At 47.3% G+C, this 16,291-nt stretch overlaps 1 protein-coding gene across 4 annotated transcripts in view; it reads right to left on the bottom strand.

Moving 5' to 3' along the window:
- DGKG (diacylglycerol kinase gamma) overlaps positions 1 to 16,291 on the bottom strand; it is a 165,596-nt gene that overhangs the window by 27,512 nt on the left and 121,793 nt on the right. For all 4 annotated transcript variants that reach the window (XM_082392943.1, XM_082392944.1, XM_082392945.1 and 1 more), the window contains one exon: positions 11,004 to 11,181. In XM_082392943.1, the coding sequence (XP_082249069.1) occupies positions 11,004 to 11,181 (178 nt within the window). The remainder of the gene's footprint in view (positions 1 to 11,003; positions 11,182 to 16,291) is intronic.

The following is a 16,291-nucleotide window of genomic DNA, read 5'->3' as shown; positions in this document are numbered from 1 at the left end:
TTTCCTGCCCGGCTGGGTCAAGAGTAGGTTGGCAGCAGGCCTTGCCGCTTCTCACACTGTGCAGAAGATAGAACGTTCTGTGCAGCCCTACGCTGAGGCAAGAGGAAGAGTGAGTTTGCACTCACAATGGCCATTGTGGCTGGTTCCTGAAAGCCTGCTTGTGTGGTGGGGCCTCTATTCTGTGTGGCTTTCTCTTCCCGGGTTTGGCAGGGCTCTGATGAAGGCTCGGTACATTGGGGGAGGGGGGCTCCTAATCCCCTCCATGCCTAAGGGCCAGGTGCTTCAGAAGGGGAGGGGCAGCGTGCTGGTGGAGTTGTGTGGTGGGGAATTTCCCCGGAAGCAATGGTCTCCTGAAATGGCTCTGAAGGGAGGGTCTGACATCATCATCATGCCTCTAAGAAAGACCAAGAGTGAGAATATCCCATAAGGCTTCGGAGGCAGTGGAGCTACAGGAATCTTGCCCTGGTGGTCCCAATGAGGACATGAAGAGAATGACTATTACTGGACACAGACTCCAGGCCAGGCCTAGAGCTTTGTCAGCTTTATCGTTTTTAATCTTTGTGGCAACTTCGTTGGATAGACACTATTATCCCAACATAAAAAAAAGAAAATCTTGAGGCTCAGAGAGGTCGAGGAACTTGCCTAATGTCACAAAACTGGCATATGGTAAAGCTGGAGTTCAAACCAAGGCCGGTCTGACCCCCAAAATAAGCTCTGGATAAAGGACTCAAAGCAGAGACCAAACATCTTGGCATGGTGGGGCCTCTCAGTGCAGGGAAGGGGCGTGGAGTGGGGCGAGCCTATCCTCAGCTCCTCGCAGGGGAGACTTCTTGTTAAATGGAATGCCGACTCTCTTGGCCTGAAGGTGAAATACTAGTTGGTTTATTATCTGGCATTACTTTGCCCACTGAGCTCAAGAAGCTTCAATTCCACATACAGTGTATGTAATAGAATCAATCAATTAGCTGTGAGATCTTCCAGTTCAACTCAAGCCTGAGCCTCAGGCATGACACACATAAGGTACATTACAGAGAGCGACACCCACCAAATGAATCACAGCTCAGAGGGACGCACGTACCCAGAAAGGCAAAGCTAAAGGATAGTTGTGACTTTCTGGTTGTTGAGTCAAGATCAACCAGAAATGGGGAGGTGGGGGAGGGTATTGTGGTGTGAATGGAAAGAATGCTAGGTTTGGTATACTTGGACTTGGCTCTAGTCCCAGATCCACCGATTAGTGTGGCCTTGGACAGGTCAATTAACCTCCCTGGGCTTCATTTTTCTAATTATGAAGTGTCTCTCAGGGGTGTTGTAGGGGACTGAAACGAGATGATGAATGCAAAATATTTCTAGCACATGGTGCTAAATTCAAGTAGGTGCTTAACAAGTGTTGGACGAATTGTCCGGAAAATGGGAAGAGATGGGTGCTGGCTGCAGGCTGGAGGTGGAAAAGACACAGGGCCCTGCTTAAGGCATCCATTCTGCCAACACCAGCCACTGGTAATGGGGAGGGCTTTGGGGTGGAGGCAGACAGGAGAGGGCTGAGCTTGTGGGCAGAAGAAGCGGGGACCCTGTTGGGTGGTTTGCGGGGAGGGAGGCATCATCCACACGGTAGTGTCCCCTTTGTCTGTCCCCCACTTCCTGTTGGCTTTTGTCCATTTTTCCTCTTGTGCCACTGACTCCTATTCAAGGCCTCAGAGTTGTAAGCTTGTGCTCTGCACCAGCCTCCTAACTGGCCTCCTTGCTGCCAGTTCCTTTCCTTTTCCTTGAATCCAAACTGCGTGCTGCTCTCTCATCCTATTGCTCTTGGCTTAAAACCCTTCATCTCTTCCCATTATTCAAAGGATCATATACAAACTCCATGGCACATTACTCAAGGGTCTCTACGCTTCCAGTCTTCCCCTTTGCTATTTCTGTGTGCTAATCTCTAGTCCATGTGTCTCTTCTCTCATTCTGTCCTTTCAAATCCTTTCCGGCTTCAAGTACTGGCACACACACATTCTATCTTGTTTGTTCATTCATTCATTCAGTCAGTCAGTCATACATCAAATATTTATTGATCACCTCCCAGGTGCCTGGCAAAGTGCTGGGCAGCTGGGGATTGAGTCCCTAAGGAAAGCCCCTCCTTTTCTCACTCCCCACGCTCTAACCGTACTCTGTTTCTGCCACTCCGTGGCGCTTGCCTATCATGCCAGTGGTAACATGATCGTTCTACATATATTTCTTATGTTAGACTGGGATCTGCTGGAGGTTGGAACCATGTCACAATGGTGCTTGCACCCTCTATAGCACCTGGAGCACTCGGTACTTGAAGGCAGGTTTGAGTCAGCTCTACTGGGTATCATCTGTATTCTTCGGCCAGTCACTTAACCCCATTAGCCTCAGCCATAAAATAGATTAAATAATTAAATAGGCAACAGCTTGGCTCATAAATAAGTGCTCAGTAAACAACAGCCCAATACATATTTTTTGATTAATTAAGAAGATGAAGCACTTTTGCACGACTTAAAAACAGATCAAGAAGCACAGGCTGTGCAGAGCGTGTGGCCAGTATGGAGTTTTGCTGTGGGCTGGGTCTTAGGAGGTGCCAGATATTAAAGCTGCTACAGGGGAACAGGAGTTGGTGGTGGGTCAAGATGGGGCAGCAGAAGAGGGAAAAATCTAAGATGTCTAGGCCTGCCAGCCAGCCAGTCTAGAAGGTTCTTCTGCATGTGAAAAATGAAAGTTTCCTTGGTTCTTTGGTTCTATTTTGAGCAACAAACCTCCTAAGGCAGGAATTCAGTTGGATTTTACCTCCAGCTTGAACCTGTATGAGCAAGTTTCCCTCTGCAGACGTGGAACAGCTTCCGGAGGCCCTATTCTGCCTCGCCCACCCCTCCCAGTCTTGGCAGGGTGTGGGGGGGTACTCAGCTGGAGGCAGAGTCCTCCTGATTCACAAGTCAGCTGGGGAAGAATGAAGGATCGCTTCACTTGAACTTCTAGTAAATGCAGGTTGGGTCAGGGACAGGCAGAAATGGGGAGGCTGGGGTGGGTGGTCTGGTGTGTATAGAAAGAATTCCATGTTTGAAATACTAGGACTTGGGCTCTAGTCCCAGGTCCTCCAGTTTGTGTGACCTTGGACGGGTCAATTAATCTCCCTAGGCCTCATTTTTCTAATCTATAAAGTATCTTCTTGGCATCCTCAGGGGGAGCAGCTAGGCCCACCGGTGCAGTGCTTTTCAAACTTGAGTAAGCATTCATCACCAGGGGATCTTGCTGACAGGCAGATTGGGCTTCAGGAGGTTTGGCCTACATTCTGACACTCTCAGGTGATGCCCTTGCTGCTGGCTGTGGACCACGTGAGGTTCTAGTGCAGGGATGGGCAAACCACGGCTCGAGGGCCAAACCCAGCCTGCTGCTTGTTTGTGTAAATAAAGGGGGACTAGGACCCAGCCATGCCATTCGCTTGCGTGTGGTCTATGGCCGCTTTCACGCTGAGTGGTTGGAGGTAAGCAGTTGTAGCCGAGACTGCATGGCCCACAAAGCCTAACTATTTTAAGAGTTACTATGTGGTCCTTTACAGGAAAAGCTTGCCAACCTCTGCTCTAGTGGACAGAGGGCTGGCCTGTGTGAACTAAAAGACCTGCATTTCAGTCCGGGTTTGGCCAAGGGCCAGCCACTTCACCTTGCTGGTTCTCCCTCTCCTTATCTAGAGGACAAAAGGATCTCTAAATTTCTAAGAGACCAGTGATTCTGGGATTTCAACACTACATAGAAAACACCACAGTTTCTACAGAAACAGGCATCTGAGAATCAGGTTGTGTGGCCTTGATTTGGAAGCTGCAAAAACATACCTAGCCTAACCCGCAGAGTCCAGCAGGCAACCCTGACAGGTACGGAGGGACTGCGTGATGTAGAGGCAGCTGGGAACACATAAGGGCTTGGAGAAGGGACCAGTGAGGATGGAAGGCAGACCTCCTGGCCTCCTGTACAGGCTGATGTTGGCACAGCAGCTCTGGAACATTGCTCACGAGCAACACACACACAAATTTCATCCCATCAAACACGATTCCCTATCTTACTGCTCCAGGTGCCCCTGACCCTGGGTGCTTTTGGTCAACCAATATTAATAAGCTCTTTCAAGGTCTCAGAGACCGTGCCAGGCACAGGGATGTAGAAGGAACTATGATATCTGGAGCAGAGGAGCTCACATTGGGTGGGAGAGACACCATGTGAGTAAATAATTACAGGAGAGTTCCACGAGCCGCTGTGACGGGAAATGCGTGATTCTGGGTCTCTAGCTTGGGCAACAGGTGATGCCATCAACAAGGCAGGGAACGTAGGGATGGGCAATGGGCTTTAGGAGAAGGGGTAGGGTGTGTAAAGAGGGAGAAGAGAATGCCTCATCTGGGTTTGGGGCATGTTGATTCCAACGTGGGTGCTTGAGGGACTGAGTGACAAAGCTGTGATTTCCTGTGAAAAGCAGAGCAGAGTCTCTCTGTAGGCCTGCCACTGTTGCAGAGGAATGACTGGTGTGTTGCCATGGTTACTTCCCAGCGCTGAGGGGTGTCCCAGTGCACACCCCCCAAGTGCCCCCCAGGCTCTTTAGGGGTCGCTAGCCTTGCTCCATCTCAGTCCCTAGGTGAGACCTTGGCCAGAGAGACCTCTGTGAAATGCACACTTTTTAGGAACATTTCTATTTTTCAACCCGAATGAGCCGTACATGGCTGGCGATTGCTCACTACGACTGTCTTTCTGGTCAGATCTCCACCAAATGGGAAAATTGGGAACATACAACCCTGGACAGCTCCTGAACCCAACCGGCCACTTTCTGTTATGGTTTCCTACAAGTGAGGAGAGAGCCCTGAGAAGCAATGAACTCATGTACTCATGATTATCCTATTGTCTCATCTGAGTTCTGGCTCACCACCCGGGAGGGTGGATCTATGACGGCTGGATGGCATCCCTTTATCTGGCTTTGGGATTCAGGGTATGACCCATGCAATTAGTGAAGATCCACACGGGCACACAGGCAGATTGAACCCCCTGTGCCCACAAAGTAGTGGTGTCAACTGACTTTGAAGTGGGAGGGCTTTCCTCTTCCCAGGTAAGACCCTGGCATCTGGGTGGCAGATTTGATGACTGTGTGCTTTTGCCAGGAGGGCGCCTGTGTGAGTGCCTGCTGGTTGGTCTGAGTTCCAGGCTAGCGAGCCTACCTGTGACCACGCAGTGGCTGGCTGGCCTTGCTGGGGTGCTCAGTAGCCATGCCACTCTCCCTCTCAGCGCTTATCACAGATGCTAATTACATGCCTGTCTGTGGGATTGTTCTACTGAGGCTTGGTTCCCGCACTCCCTAATGGCTGCAGGCACTAGATCTGGTTTTGCTCATCAATGTGCCCTGGTGCCTGGCATTTGGTCGGTGTTTTAAAGGTGTGTGTTGAATAAATGACAGAAAGCCTGTCACTGCTGCTGGGAAACTGAATCAAAATGTATATCCTACCAAAGATCTCCCTGTTTTTGTTTACCAGGAATTGCAAACATTATTACCTAGGGGAAGTCTGGGGAGATTTTGCCCTCTCTGCTTAGAATCTTGTCTAGGACACCCTGGTTTCAGTTCACGTGGGGTTGACTAAGAAACCTCACTGAGGGTAAGGTAGCCAGCTCTGGGTGACACAGCCTCAAGGCTGCTGCTGGCTCAAGGCTGAAGGCTGGATGGGGGCATACACGAGCGCAGAGAAGAGTCTGAGAACATGAGTAGGAAGTCTCCGCATTCACATCCAGGGTGGGGCTGGAGAGAACCAATGGCAGAGCTTCCAAAGCTTCGCTCCCTAGCCTCGGGGGTTGGGGGGGGGGCGGGGGGGGGACTGATCTAGCTTGTGCCATGCATGCCCTTGGTGCTTCAAGGCTCGGCACCCTTACCCTCACCTGGCTTCGCCGGACAGCCGCTCAGGTGGAACCTCCACATTGGCAGCAACAGCCAAACACACTTAAGCACAGTGCCAACAAGTAACCCTAGAGTTGTGGGCTGTTAGAACTGTAGGTAATTTAAAGATAATCCAGACCAAATTACTGAAGCAGAAGTAAAGAGACTGAAATTCTAAATTTGGCCCTTTTCTCACATACTAAATACTCATCACCTTCCACTGATCACTTAACAATTTTTCTGATTACTATTGATCAAGCGCTCACCACGTTCCAGGCATTCTGCTAAGTGTTCTGCATGGATGATCTCATTTAACTCTCAAAACAAGGTGACTATGCTGATGGAGAGAGATTATAATTGTTTCCATTTTGCAAGGGTTGAAATGGAGGCTTGGAAAAATTCAATGATTCAACTAACGTCACATGGCTGGTGGTGGGGAGGTCTGGGTCTTCTAGCTTCTAGTTCAATGGTCAGTCCCTTACTCTACACCGACTCTCAGCTATAAGTCCTCCAGGCTATATTTGAATTACTTATTTGAAGACAGCCAGCACATCTTACTTATCAAATAAGTTTCTAATGGTTCCATGAAACTAAATTCTCAGTCTCACAAATACTTGCATCGAACTCTTTATAAGACTATTTTTTTTTTTAAGATTTTTCACTGAGGGTCTGCTCCTGTCCAGCTCCAGAATCTACTGCCCACTGTGCTCACAGGCCAAAGGCAAGATTCCTTCCCCCCTCTCTCTCTCCCTCCGACAAACATTTCTATAGAACAACCTGAGCCAGGTAGGATGTTAGGCTTTGAAGGGGACACAGAGGTGAAGAACACATGCTCCCCATTTTCCAGGTACTGGCAGGAGAAAAATATGATGAGGATACACGTGCCTACGAGACAAGGCAACCCATAATCAGTGTACTGTCAAGACAGAAGCCCAAATTAAATGTTCTAGGAATTCGGAGGCCAGACTCACTTCCAGAGGTGCCACCATAGGCTCTAGGAAGGAGATGGCCCTTGAGGTAGGTCTTGTAGGAGGAGCAGAATTTCAACCAAGTGTATATGGAGACTTTCCTTGGACTGGAACATAAATGCTTCCTGTTTTCTGAGTGTCTGGCTTGTGCAGAACACATAGTAGGACCTCAAATAAATTTTCTAGTTGGACACTAGCCACTTGGGGCTAGGCTAGGAATCAGGGACTTGGTTCTGATGCGACCACTGGACATAAATTGTATAAGTCCTATTGCTTCTCTGGGCCTCTGTTTTTCCCAACTATGAAATAGGGACATGCAGGGGAGTGGGTATAACCTTGCTCATGGGTTTCTGGTTAGGGTTAGGTTAAGTTAATATGTGCAAAACTGTCAGCCAAAATGAAATATAAATACCTGTCACTATTCTTACTGGTATTATAAAAACTAAAAAGAACCATTGCCCAGGCACCTCTCATTTATCCAATAACCTTTTTTGGACTAACTACACTGGGTCAGGCACTGGGGAAAAGATGAATAATATCCAGCCTCCATCCTTGGAATTTGAAAGGTCTAGGAAAGGAGGCAGTAGGTACAATTTATGGTATAGGTTGAATGTGCTAGGGCAAAGGCTGGGCTGGAGTTTGGCAGGATCTCTGCTCTTTCTTAGTGATAGTGCAGATAGGTGGCAATGCTAAACCTAAGAACTTCAAAATCAGGAATTCAGCTGGTATGCCCCAACATAACATAGCGTTAAAGGTGAGGAGAAAATTTATTTTAAAGTTTGAGCTTATACTATGTTCCAGGCACTCTGACATCCATCATCATGACAAGCTAGGTATTATTATGCCAATTTTACAGATGAGGAAGATGAGACTCAGAGAGGTTGGGTAACTTTCCAAGGTTTATAAGACTAGAAAGTATAAAGCCTAAATTTAAACCCAGGTCATTCAACTGCAAGCTTGGTGCTTTTCCCAGGACCACTTCTTGCTTTCTAATCAGCCAATGGTTTTATAGAACTCATTCCATGCTAATTTTGATTGACCTTCTTTCTTGGCTTGCTTTTCCAAAGAGAAAGACTGATCTGTGATGAGATTTGACAGTAACATTTTCTGTTGTCATTTCCTTTAACACTTCCTATAATAAACACCCTCCCTCCCACTATTCTCTTCTGACCTCTCCCTCACCTCCAACCCCAGTGAAACTGCCAAGGAATAATGAATCCCAACAAATAAAGAGCCTGCAGAGAAAGATCCCTACCTTCTCAGCCACTGGCCTATAAACTGAGACAAAACACACTGAAAGAAGGAAGAAACCTGCCATATAATTCTGTTCAAGGAGTCCACTAGACCAAAACCCGGCCATGCCTTAATTCTGTGAAGCTGTAAGCAACCTATGCTCTACAGGAACCTGCATGATTGGCAGATTCGCCTATTTTACAGATAATGAAAACTGAAACCCAAGAAGTTGAAAGGACTTGCCCAACATCATACACTAGTGAGAGGCAGGGTCTGGACTGGAACCCAGGACTCTTGACTCCCAGGCCAATGCTTTTCCACTTTTCAAAATGGGTTGCCTCTTTAGCGTTTCCTCATTAACATCTCATCTTAAAGGAGATCATGGCCCTTTAAGAAAGAGCTTGCACTGTAGGTTCGTTCTCTGCAAAGCCCAGAAGCCAAGACTCCCTCCTCGGTCTCTGCTCTGATCAGCTCCCGTCCTCATCTAAAGAACAGGAAGTAGCTGCATTTTTAGCTCTGAAAGCATATTCTTGGGGTGGGAAAGGGGGATTTGGGGAAGAGAGTTTCTGTACATGATGGTCATGAGCGATCAGCAGACACATTACTCTTGCTTGAAGAAGGGGAAGATACACGGTAAGACATACAAGGGAAGATGACCATCGTCCTTGAGCCCCAACCAGAGCCCGTCCTCAGCAAGAGTGTCCCCCAGCCCCTGCCTGAGGGGAAGGGGATTCTGCCCTGATTCTGCTCTGCCTGGATGCCAGAGTGGCGGCTGGGGTGGGAACACCAGGGTGGGAAAGTTTGCAGGAACTTTCTACAACTTCCAATGCCTCCCCCACCCTCTGCTGGCACCCACAACTTCCCCTGCCAAGGGAGGAAGGAGGAACACATTATTCAGTTTAATAATTTATACAAATTGAAAAGTTTACTCTGAAATAAAGGGGACTTAAGAGGGAAGCAGAGAAAAAAAAAATTCCCAAGTCTTCTCTTAAAGGACACAGGTGTGGAGATTACCCCTCTTGATGACCTTGCTTCAGAATACGACAATCTGACTGTTTAATAGGTAGGTCTGGAATAAGCCAGTAACCACTCCCTCAATTGTTGGCCAAGTTTTGTCTCCTTCTACTGGTGGGATCACATCCAGCCTTAGGACTAACCGCCTAGGACATCAAAGAACCCAGACCCAGATTACTGGACACTTGTCTGTGTCAGTGGTTCTCAAACCCCGCAGCCCATCAGATCGTCTGGGGAGCTCATTACAAATTTAGATTCCCAGGAACCAACCTAGAGATTGATTACGGAGCTCTGGGCTGGGGCCCAGGACTTCATTTTCGATAGGCAGGGCTGGTTTAAAAATCAATGGTCTGGTCAGTCCCATCCATTCAGTCATCAAAACTTTTATACCAGATGCTGGTTTTATGGCAAAGAAAACCGACATCCCAAAAAGTAGGTCAGTGCCAGCACTTGGATTTGAATCCATTCTCCTGCCTCCTCAGGTGGGGTCTTTGCCAAAGCCCTCACATACGGCTTCTCCCCACACCCCTACCCTGGCTCACCAGGCCACGGAGAATCCCTGCGGATCAGCGAGGCCTGCTCATCCGATCCACAGGAGAGGCAGAGCTGCCAGGAACTTTGATTGAGGCCCGTCTGGTTCGCTGGTGGCAGTGGCTGGTAAGGGGTAGGGTTGAAGGTAGTTTTAAGGGCACTCTCAGAAAGCTGTGTCCTGTATCCTGGTGGGTAGTTGATGGCCTCTAAGGCACACTACCCAGTTGTTCCAGGCAGGAAGAAGAGTCGGCTCATGGCAGGGTGGCAGAGGCAGAGGGAGTGAGGGGGCAGTAAAAGAAGATGAAGTCTGGAGGTGACGAGAGGCCAAACCATCTAGGACCCTCTAGGCCACATGAAGAGCTTTAGCTTTTAATCTGAGCCACTGCAGGATTCTGAGCAGGAGAGTGGCACGGACAGACATATTTTCCCAGGGGCATTCTGATGCAGTGGTGAGAAGAGACTGTAGAGGGTGGGGGAAGAAGCAGGGAATCCAGTTGGGAGGGTTTGCAGTAATCCAGGGGACAAGGGATGGTGGCTCAGACCAACGTGGTAGGAATCTTAGATATTTTTAAAGAGTGGAGCTAACAGATTTTTGGATGGGTTGGGTATGAGATATGAGATAAAAGGGAATCGAGGATGGTGCCAAGTGTTTTGGCTTAAGCAGCGGGCAGGTTCGAGTTATCGTCAACTGAGATGGAGAAGGCTGTGGGTGGAGAAGGTTTGGGGGAGGGACGTCAGAGATCAGTTTTGGACTTGCTGAGTCACTGGCACTCACGTGGTATTTAAATAAAGTCTCACTACTCGATGAGATCATCAAAGAAGTGAGTACAGACAGAAAAGAGAAGAGGGCTGGGGACCCTCCCGCATAAAGAGGTTAGAGAGAAGATGAGGACTCAGCAAAAGAGATTAAGAAGGAGTGACCAGTGGGAAACCAGGAAGGTGTGCAGTCCTAGAAGCCGAGTGGACAGTGTTTCCAGGAAGAACGAGTGATCAGTTGGGTCAGATGCTGCTGACAGATGAAGCAAGGTCAAGATTGAGAACTTGAACTGAGAACTGACTATTTAGCTACTGAAGGACACTGGTAACCTTGACACAAACAGCCTTTGACTCCTAACCTCATGGAGTCCCACAGTTTGACTACTGACTGTCATTTAGGGCTCCCTTATTGTAACTTTTCTCTTCTCAATTAGGTTTTTAAACATTGCAGCATCAGGGATGACGAGTCAGTGTACCTCCGAGTCCTTGTAAGGCTGTAGAAGCTTCTAGAGCCTGCTGTAGACCCTAATACAGTTTGCTGCCAGACCCGCCTGAACATCCCTCCCACTGACCTAGAGCAATTTTCCTCATGCTTGGCTTACCTTGAACGCAGAATTTCAGTTCCTTGGGGTCAGTGACGACCTTCCTGCTTTCCCGGATCACAGCCCGGTTCTTCTTGGTTTCTCCCCAGAGATTGGTGCCACCGTACATGCTGGGAATGTTGAGAATAGCAATGCCTTCAAGGAAGATGCTGCTCAGGTCCACCCCAACTCCGTCACACTGAGGGGCAGAGAGAAAATTTCATCCGTTAGTGTCCTCAGTATATCCCAACCCAAGGTGGTGTGTGTGTGTGTGTGTGTGTGTGTGTGTGTGTGTGTGTGTGCGCGCGCACGCGCGTGCGTGCATGTGTGGTGCGGGCTCTCATGGAGAATGTGAAAGGCCATCAGCCACCAGCCAGCCTCTGTCAGAAGCTGAATCTTGGGCAACGTTGCTCTGGTCTAATGGTTTGGCCACTGCAGTGGGATGAGGGAGGTCCAGTCCTGGTCAGCTCTGGGGAGACAGCACAAAGCTTCAGGAACCGTCTATAGATCTAGAAGGGCTTTAGGAATGGTTCAGAAGACAACTGCAAACTGTTCTCCAGTCCAACCTCATTATCATCAATCTTGCCCCTCCCTAACCATTGTGAAGATCTGGTGGAGCACTGAGTCCAGAACCTAACATAGCATATTCTCAACAAATGACAGAAAAGTTTCATTTTACCCCTTCTTATTTTACCCCTCTTGTGAGAAGTATAAGACTTTAAGATTTGGATGGCTTTCAGAATTTTCCTGTCTCCTGTATCTCTATCGTAAGTGCAATTTTGGCATATGTGCTTGCTGATGTAGCAGAGTTTCTTTACCCAGTCTCTACCACCCACATCACCGCCAGGTACAAAAGGCCAGTAGGCTCCAATCTGCCTGTCTCACATATCTATAAAGTCAGCCTACTTTGGCATAATGCTTACCAATACAGCAAAAAAGATATTAGCTCTGATCCTCGTTCCTCAGGATTGGAGGTAGTTTACTTCATTTACAGAGGAAAACATTACCCAGAGAGGTAAGCTAAGTTATCCAAGATTGCACAGTTGATAAATAACAGAGCAGGAATTCAAAGTTGGGGAATCTGACTACAAGGCCCAAGCTCTTTATCTTGCTTATTGTGAGGCAGGAAAAAAAATCAAAAGCATGCAACAAAAATTCACTATCTTTGAGGTTACCAACAAATCCAAACTTCCAGAGATTTCTTAACAGATGAGTAATAGAAAGGTAGGGCTTGTTGCCATTCATTTTGGCATACTTCCTGATTTCTTTGCAGCTCTCAATTTATCGTATCTTATCATCCCCATGACTTGTCTCCCCAGCTACAAAATGGTAGAGAGTGAGCTTCTTTGGTGACTGGGAATTCCTTTCTTTATTAGGAAGGTCTGATTATTTGAGAGGTCTTTTAATGTTGAACCTGATTCTCTTCCTTCCTGCTTCCACCGATTGGTCTTATTCTCCCTTCTGAAGTCAGACAGAATGAACCTCCTTCTCCTCCAGGGAAGTGCCCACTGGGTACACGATGATGTGCATAAATCATCATCAGCATCATCATGCATATGCATTAAACATTGCCATTTGCCAGATGGGCTTTTATACACATCTCATTTATTACCTTCATGATAATCTTATAAGTTAGTTACTAGGATTACCCTCACTGTACTTTTGGGGAAACTGAGGCACAGAGGCGGTTAAGTAACTTGCCCAAAGTCACACAACTTACAAATGGAAGTACACAGATTGACGGCAGGCTGTCGGAGCCTCAGTCTTACCCACTCCTTTCTCTCTCCTCCCTCTCACACCACCATTTAGTTGTGCCTCTGGGTTGAGCAGTCAACTCTCTGGCTCCTCCTGTGGGACTTGCCCCGTTCTGTACACACTACAGTTTGTTACTGTCCTACTCCATAAGGTCCTGGCACTGAAAAGAACGCCAATGGCAGAATCTGATGGCACAGGCGGCAATGGCACCAGCACTTCCTGGGTCTGGGATCCCCTAATATTATCACGCCCCAGAAATGAGATAATGTGGGGATCCCATGTAGAGGCTCAACATGTCCCCCACGATCATTATCCTTAGTGTTAAATACGATCAAGTTTGCACTAGCTCTTTTATGAGCAGCTACATGATGACTGAATCACTTCAGCTTGAGTGGGTGGTCATCTCAGGCACTCAGGCCCTCATCCCATCATCTACTTCTCAGCCCACTCTTCCCCATCCTGAACTTGTATAGGTATTTTTAAATAACTTAGACAGAGGGTTTTGCACTTATTTAATTTCATCTGACTTTCAGCCCAAGCCCCCACCAGTCCATCTAGTTTATATTAAATCTTCATTCTGTGACCCTATGCAATAGCTCTCTTATCATTTGGAGATTAAGTCCATTAATACACATATATAAAGGGCAAAACAGGGAATAAGCCCTCTCCTTGGTCAGTTTAACGCACCAGATATTGTGCATTAAATGGCCCTCGGGGTGTGGCTGTCTTATCAGGGCTGCATCCTCTGAACAGGACTGTCACCCAGCCCACTTTTCATTACAGTGTGGAATCATGGAACTCAGAGATGAGAGGGACCCAAGAGAACATGTCCTATCTTTCATCAGTGAGGCCCAGTGAGGTTAAGGATATTGCCTGTGGTCACCCAACTTACTAATGGTGGAGCTAGACTAGTATCCAGGTGTTCAGACTTCAAGTCTGTGCTCTTTCCACTAAAACATAAGACATTGTGCTGAGATCACATAGCATTTCCTAAATAACCACCCTACAACCTCTATCAGATAAGGAATAAGAGAACTCATATTAAGCCACTAATATCTGTAAAGGGCAAGTACTTGGTTAATACTTTATTCCAGAATTTTGCCAGCGTTTGGGATGAAGTATATCAGTCTGTGGTTTCCAGAATGTATTCTTTACTAATTTTTAAAAAACTGGGACATTTATCTGTTTGCCTCTCATTGGATGGAACCCACTGTGTTTTCTGGATTTGTCAAAGTGGTCCCCGAAGGCCATCTATAGGTTTGTCCAGCAACTTGGATTCAAGTGTGTATGTTTTCCAAGGCCAGTTAGTTCTCTATTGATCAGCTTTGGGCTCTGATACCCACCTTTATCATCTGTTCTTCCATTTTTGGTTAAGGCTACTCTCTCTCTGGAAAAGATAAAAAAAACTCTTTCGGAATGTCAAAGTCCTAAAGAGGTATGCTTTCCATGTTGTTTTTTGCTTCAAACATTGTCTAACATTCTGCTTGGCCTTCAGCTTGTCCAAAGCTAGGCTCACAGGTCTGAGGTGCCTTGTGCGTTTACACCTGGTTGCATGCTCACACCCTGTCTGTGAGTACGTGTACAACCCTCCAAAAGCATGGGCTCAACCCAGAGTTCCTTGTTGCTGTCATGGTGATTTTTTTTTTTAAGCTCTTTGCTGCTTTCTTCTTGATAGAATTAATGAACTGTTAAGAATTTATTTTGGAATATCTTCCATCCTTTTGTCCTTTATACACGTATTCTTTTTTCAAAGAATATTTATTTTGTTGCGCCAGGTCTTAGTTGCTGCAGGCGGGCTCCTTAGTTGCAGCTTGTGGGCTCCTTAGTTGTGGCTGGCTGGCTCCTTAGTTGCGGCACATGGACTCCTTAGTTGTGGCTTGCTGGCGCCTTAGTTGTGGCACGTGGGCTTCTTAGTTGCGGCATGCATGTGGGATCTAGTTCCCTGACCAGGGATCAAACCCGGGCCCCCTCCATTGGGAGCAAGGAGTCACATCCATTGTGCCACCAGGGAAGTCCCTTTACACACATATTCTTATTTAGGGATTTATAAATAAGTCAGACTTATTCTCTGACTTATTCACTGGGTCAGACTTTTCTCCAAACTCTGAAATTAGCTTTGCTCAACCCTGTGCCCAGCATTGAGTTCTTGAACCCTTATCACCTCCTAGACCACTCAGTCACTTTCTCTGTTGGTTGTAGTTACTTCCGCATGACCTCAATTTATTCATTGTTTGGCCAATACGCCCCCTCCCTTCTAGAGATAATAATAATAATACTAGCAACTATTTGACAAGAGCTTCCTTGTGCATTGTGCTGGTCCTTCCCTTACATCCTCTCTTGGGATGCTCACGTGAACACCGTGAGGGAGGCACCATTGCCACCCCCAAGTGACAGGGTCTCAGAGGGGTTAGGGTGCTGGCTTAAGGCTACACAACGTCCCCTCTACAGGCTGGCAGAGCTTGGTTGCAAACCCAGGCAAGCCAGATGCCAGATTGTACTCTGGAGACGAAAGAGTCAGTGCAGCAAATTGGGACTTTTGCTGATGCTAGACTTGTCGCAAAATTAAACTTCCAGCTGTTGTTTGAATAATTGAAATCTCCCACTACTACTCTGTATTGTAGAGTACTTAGAGCAGTGCCTGGCACGTCAATGTTGGTATCAGTATTATAGCTTGCCTCTGTGCCAGCTTTGTGTTAAAAAAAAAAAAAAAAAAGTAAACCATTAGCACAGCACAGTCCTTGGCACACGGTGTTCCATAAAGTCACCTTTCTTCCCTACTGCTGTTTTAAGTGTACTCTGTCCCCTCCATCTCTAGTCATAACAAGCTAGGAGTGTTAGTTATTAACTTGGTAAGCCGTTAACCTCTCTCTGGAAGAGCAAACAGTCCTCACTCTGCTTTATGATGGAATGTCCCCTTCCCCCACTATCTCACTGAGTCATAGGTGGACTGGGGCGAGTAGAAGAGGTGGGGGGAGCCTGGGGACTGTTGGATGTTGCTGCCCCCCACCTTTGGAATGCACCTATTTGAAAATTGAGAGGCAGTGCCTTGTCTTGGAAGGAGCATGCCTGGGCTTGGAGACAAAGAGATATGGGTTTAAATCCTGGCTCTGTCACTTGCCAGCTGTGCGATCCTGCGTTGGTTCCTTAACCTCTTTGAGCTTTAATCTGTCATCTGTAAGATGGGGTGGGGATGGGGAAATAACATCTACTTCGAGGGTTTGACTGGTCTTTGGAAGACAGCAGCATTCCAAAACTGTCTGCATTGTTATTACAGTTAATAATAATATTACCTGTGCCATGAGGCATTTTTCAGCCTGAAATCATTCTCCCACTACCTGAGATCTTGCTGGAAGCATTTTAATGCCCCCTTGGCCATTAAACTCATGCTAGTGGGAGCCCTGACTGACCATACCCGTATGCCCATTCTCCACGCTTCTTGGCCTAGACACCACACACTGATTTCTTTCAGAACCCCAGGGCTGCTTAAGGCTCGGGAAAGGTAGAAAGTTGCCCTGCTGGATCTGGGAACGTGGAGCCGAGAGAAGTACACTGTA

This window comes from Balaenoptera borealis (genome assembly GCF_965194805.1).
Source record: "Balaenoptera borealis genome assembly, chromosome: 5".
In the NCBI taxonomy this organism is placed as follows: Eukaryota; Metazoa; Chordata; class Mammalia; order Artiodactyla; family Balaenopteridae; genus Balaenoptera; species Balaenoptera borealis.
Note: the sequence above shows the minus strand (reverse complement) of the source record. Positions and strands in the feature narration are given on the sequence as shown.